We start from the raw sequence: 1,063 nt of genomic DNA, 5'->3' as shown, positions 1-1,063 counted from the left end.
TAAATTGTTGTCAGACAATCCAAGATCAGAAAGAGATCTTAACAACCCAATTTCTTGAGGAATGAAATTAGAGAGTTTGTTGTTATTAAGGTAAAGAACGGATAAGTGTATCATATTTCCTATTGAAGCCGGGATTGGACCTGTGAAATTATTGTAAGACAATTGAAGATCAGAAAGTGATCTTAACAATCCAATTTCTTGAGGAATGGAACTAGAGAGTTTGTTGTTGTAAAGGTAAAGAAAGGATAAGTTTGTCAAATTTCCTATTGAAGCAGGGATTGGACCTGTGAAATTGTTGTCAGACAATGCAAGGCTAGAAAGAGATCTTAATAACCCAATTTCTTGGGGAATGGAACCAGAGAGTTTGTTGTTGTAAAGGTAAAGAACAGATAAGTTTATTAAATTTCCTATCGAAGGAATACTTCCATAGAGTGAGTTAATGCTAAGATCAACATGAGTAAGGTTGGGAAAAAGGGAGAAGTTCAAACCTTCTAGCTTCCCTTTCAAATCTGAAGAGGAAAGGTTTAGATGAGTGATGCTCCCAAACGAACCACAAATGATCCCTATCCAAGTGCAGGGCCTGGTTCCGACCCAAGAAGACAAGGTGGATTGACTTTCCTTGTCAAGACTAGCCTTCCATACTAAAAGTGCCTCTACTTCCGTCACTCCTACAGGAGCTGTTGCAGATATTGAAGAAGCAGTCGAAGCAATGAAGTTGAAAGAAGAAACTAAAACAAGGTTGAGGAAGAAGAGGACTTTGAGTGGCAAGGGCATCGTAACTCTTATGGGTTTTTGTTGATATGGGCTGTATATTGGCGAATGAACAATCAGACATTTATAAATAGATTTTTTTTTTTAGATGGAAGGCATTGAGAATATTTGATAGAATCTTTGAAGTGACATGTGGGCTATCCGTGGAATACTACGTAGCTACTCCTTTGCACCTACTTTGTAAAGCTTTCAATAAGAAACTTTCTACAACGCTTAGAAGTTAAGAGATATATTAATGTGTGCGCCTGTTCATAGTCTTGTTAAAACATGCATATATATTCAATTGTTTGTT

At 37.0% G+C, this 1,063-nt stretch overlaps 1 protein-coding gene across 1 annotated transcript; it reads right to left on the bottom strand.

Annotated features, from left to right (window-relative positions):
* Nucleotides 1-16: 16 nt before the first annotated feature.
* On the bottom strand, nt 17-789 carry LOC108663982 (MDIS1-interacting receptor like kinase 2-like; the record flags this gene model as incomplete). The annotated part of the gene is made up of 1 exon (XM_018129915.1): nt 17-789. A coding segment is annotated over exon 1 (758 nt), but the record flags the coding sequence as incomplete, so codon positions are not given.
* Nucleotides 790-1,063: the final 274 nt, after the last annotated feature.

This window comes from Theobroma cacao, unplaced genomic scaffold (assembly GCF_000208745.1).
Source record: "Theobroma cacao cultivar B97-61/B2 unplaced genomic scaffold, Criollo_cocoa_genome_V2, whole genome shotgun sequence".
Lineage (NCBI taxonomy): Eukaryota > Viridiplantae > Streptophyta > Magnoliopsida > Malvales > Malvaceae > Theobroma > Theobroma cacao.
The sequence above is the reverse complement of the archived record's forward strand: the minus strand, read 5'-3'. Positions and strand labels throughout refer to the sequence as shown.